The sequence below is a fragment of the Sinocyclocheilus anshuiensis genome, unplaced genomic scaffold (assembly GCF_001515605.1).
Source record: "Sinocyclocheilus anshuiensis isolate Anshui unplaced genomic scaffold, SAMN03320099.WGS_v1.1 scaffold3089, whole genome shotgun sequence".
Lineage (NCBI taxonomy): Eukaryota > Metazoa > Chordata > Actinopteri > Cypriniformes > Cyprinidae > Sinocyclocheilus > Sinocyclocheilus anshuiensis.
In genome coordinates this window covers 46,196-49,057 of record NW_015555948.1, presented here as the reverse complement: position 1 = coordinate 49,057, position 2,862 = coordinate 46,196, and the positions used below count along the sequence as shown (strand labels likewise).

At 37.4% G+C, this 2,862-nt stretch overlaps 1 protein-coding gene across 1 annotated transcript in view; it reads left to right on the top strand.

Annotated features, from left to right (window-relative positions):
- The first annotated feature begins 215 nt into the window (after nt 1-215).
- The window catches only part of LOC107675970 (cellular nucleic acid-binding protein-like), a 7,241-nt gene continuing 4,594 nt past the window's right edge, over nt 216-2,862 (top strand). Inside the window, exons 1-2 of the mRNA XM_016470473.1 lie at nt 216-628; nt 710-775. Of these exons, the coding sequence (XP_016325959.1) occupies nt 526-628; nt 710-775 (169 nt within the window). The 5' untranslated portion in view covers nt 216-525. The remainder of the gene's footprint in view (nt 629-709; nt 776-2,862) is intronic.

Here is a 2,862-nt window from a genome sequence, read left to right as displayed (position 1 = left end):
ACTTACAGTACACATGGATATTTATTAAAAGGTGAAGAACCACCATCATGTCTTACTTGCCAAACCAAAATGACTATGAAGCTGTTTTTAATGTAAATAGACACTGTTTTCATTCAGAGGTGTGTTTAACCGATTTGTTTAAAAATGTATCAGCTGAATGTATTTTAGAGTTTCTGGCTAGTGTAGATCTGAAATGACTTTTATAGCGTTTTGTTAAGTGTGTACCTTGTGTAATCTGTTTTGAGATTGCCATGAAAACAGCCGTGATGCTGGCGTGGCGTTAAAAAGTGAATGCATAAATAAATCAGCTGGTCTACAACTGTTGAGCAAAATGTGCTCGGCTAGTTGTGTGCTGGTTCCTTTAATGACTTGACTTGGAAGTTTCTTTTATTTTTGAGCACCACCTCCTGGGTTTGTGTTCGTTGAATATCTGACATAACTCTGGTGTCAAGACTGCAGCTTCATTCAAAGCATACAGCGGTTTATTTGCATGAAGTGTAATGTTCTCTCTCTCAGTCGGAGGCTATGAGCAGCAGCGAGTGCTTCGGTTGCGGCCGCACGGGCCACTGGATCAAGAACTGCCCAAACGCAGGCCGCGGCCGTGGAAAGGGTCGTGGCCGAGGGAAAGGTACGAGCCGCTCGCTGCGCTGTTAAAGCAGGCGTCTGCTGAGCGGATCGGCTGAATAATGTGTGTCTCTGCTCACGCTAGATCTGTTCTGCTATCGCTGTGGAGAGCCAGGCCACGTGGCGAGGGACTGTGAGAGGACCGAGGATGGTGAGGACGTGAAATCTGTAAAAACATTTGTGTTACGTGCTGTGATTGTAAACATTTCTCACATCAGAGAGTCTGTCCATCACTCAGGACACGGAGAAAACACTGTTCAGTCAGCTAGTCAACTTCACCATTACAGTTCACACACTGAGTTAAACAAACACTGGCTGGCTCATTTTAAATGGTTCAACTGTGTGGAAAAAATAAAAATTACTGTCTAAACTCTTTTTAGTCAGCAATTCATAGTAAATTTCAGGAATTACAAAGATATGGCAAGTAATGCATTAAATTAAACATTCAGTAGAAATACTGAAATAGTGTTTACTCGTGAGATGTGCTCCAGTGTTCAGTTTTATTTACAACTCTAGGTTTTTAAAGTTTGAATGCTGACAAAAGAGTAAAATTGCATTTTAAATATGTAAGGTAGAGTATTCACATCCAGTTAGCATTGGGTTAGTTGATGTGGTGCACTCCTAAAAAAACATTATTATGCTGTAAAAAAAAAGATTTTTCAAAGTAAATAAAGTAGATTAGTGTGGTGTTTTCCAAGAAAATACAATTTTAGACTTTTTTTTTTACTTCAAAATTTCATGTTTAATTCAATGTGCTACTTGCTGATTGTAATTTGTGTGATTTATAAACAATTTCTTTCAAGTAGTTTATACACTATTTTCCCACATAAAAAAAAAGTTCACACTGTTGAAAAACTTCAGAATTTCCCTTTTAATTCAATATTACTAGCCGTTTCTCTTGAACTCTAATAGAAATGTCTGACGCAAAATTTCCCACAACAATCTTTTCCCCCCATGTGCATGTAAAAGATAAAGAGGATAAAAAATTACTTCACTATATTACAAATAAATCCTAGTCTAATCATGACAAACTGTATGTCATTATATAAGACTCCTATATATTTTACCAAATCTACATCATAACAGGAGTTCTGACCTGTCACAAAAAGTCTTTCTTCGTTCCTTTAATCACGCTTTAGAAATCATCATAAATTATATATCAATTGAAAGCTTAAAATCTAAAAATTCATCTTTTGAAAACCTTTTTAAAATCAGACATTGCATTATGATGGAAATGGTACATCAAAATCATATTACGAAATGTTTCCGTTCATGAATTATACCAATTTAAGTTTGGATGGTGCACTTTCACATCTGTGTTCAATGGGGCGACAGCTAAAGTGTTTTAGGAAAGGGATAAGGGTGACCAGCCACCGCAGTCAGCTAGTCAACTTCACCATTACACTATTTGGTTAAGGTTAAATTGTTCAACAGTGTGAAAAATAACTTCAAAATAGGTGCATGAACTGTTTTTAGTCCGCAGTTCATTGAGTTAAACATGCAATTTTGAAGTAGAAATACTGAAATAGTATTTTCTTGTGGAATGTGCTCCAATATTCAGCTTTATTTATGTTGATAAAAGAGTAAAATTCAGTTTTACTCCATGCGCCTTGGTAAAGTATACACATCTATTTAGCATTCGGTTAGTGGATGTGGAGCATTTTTAAAAATCATCATTATGAAGTAAAAAAGATCTTTCAAAGTAAATAAAATAGATTATTGTGGTGTTTTACTAGAAAACAAAAGAGAGAAGGGTGAACACTCCTGCTTTGTCAGCAAGTGTTGTAGGGATGGGCGATGTCTGATCGTTTGTGATATACCGGTAATAACTCTCCACGATAAGAACTAGTCTTCCCGCGATAATAACGATAAAGTCTAGTTGTTGACATTTCTGTGTGTGACTGTGCGGAGCGACATGGTGGAAGGCAGACGTGAAATTGATAGGAGTTTATCGCTAAACGAAGAGCTCCTTCTACTGGAGCTGGTTTGGTCAGGATTGAACAGTGCACAAAACAATCCGTCTGAATAAATGTACTACAGTAGGGTGACCATACGTGCCATTTTCCCAGGACGCGTCCTGGCCAGGATTTCTAAATTGCCTAAAATATCTAGGTTTTGGCTTTGTTTGTGTGTGCAGACCGATCGGTGTATGACATCAAAATACCATACAGACGGTTCCTTATGCTTTCAAAATGCTATCGAGGTATTTTGATGTCATACACCGATCGGTCTGCACAC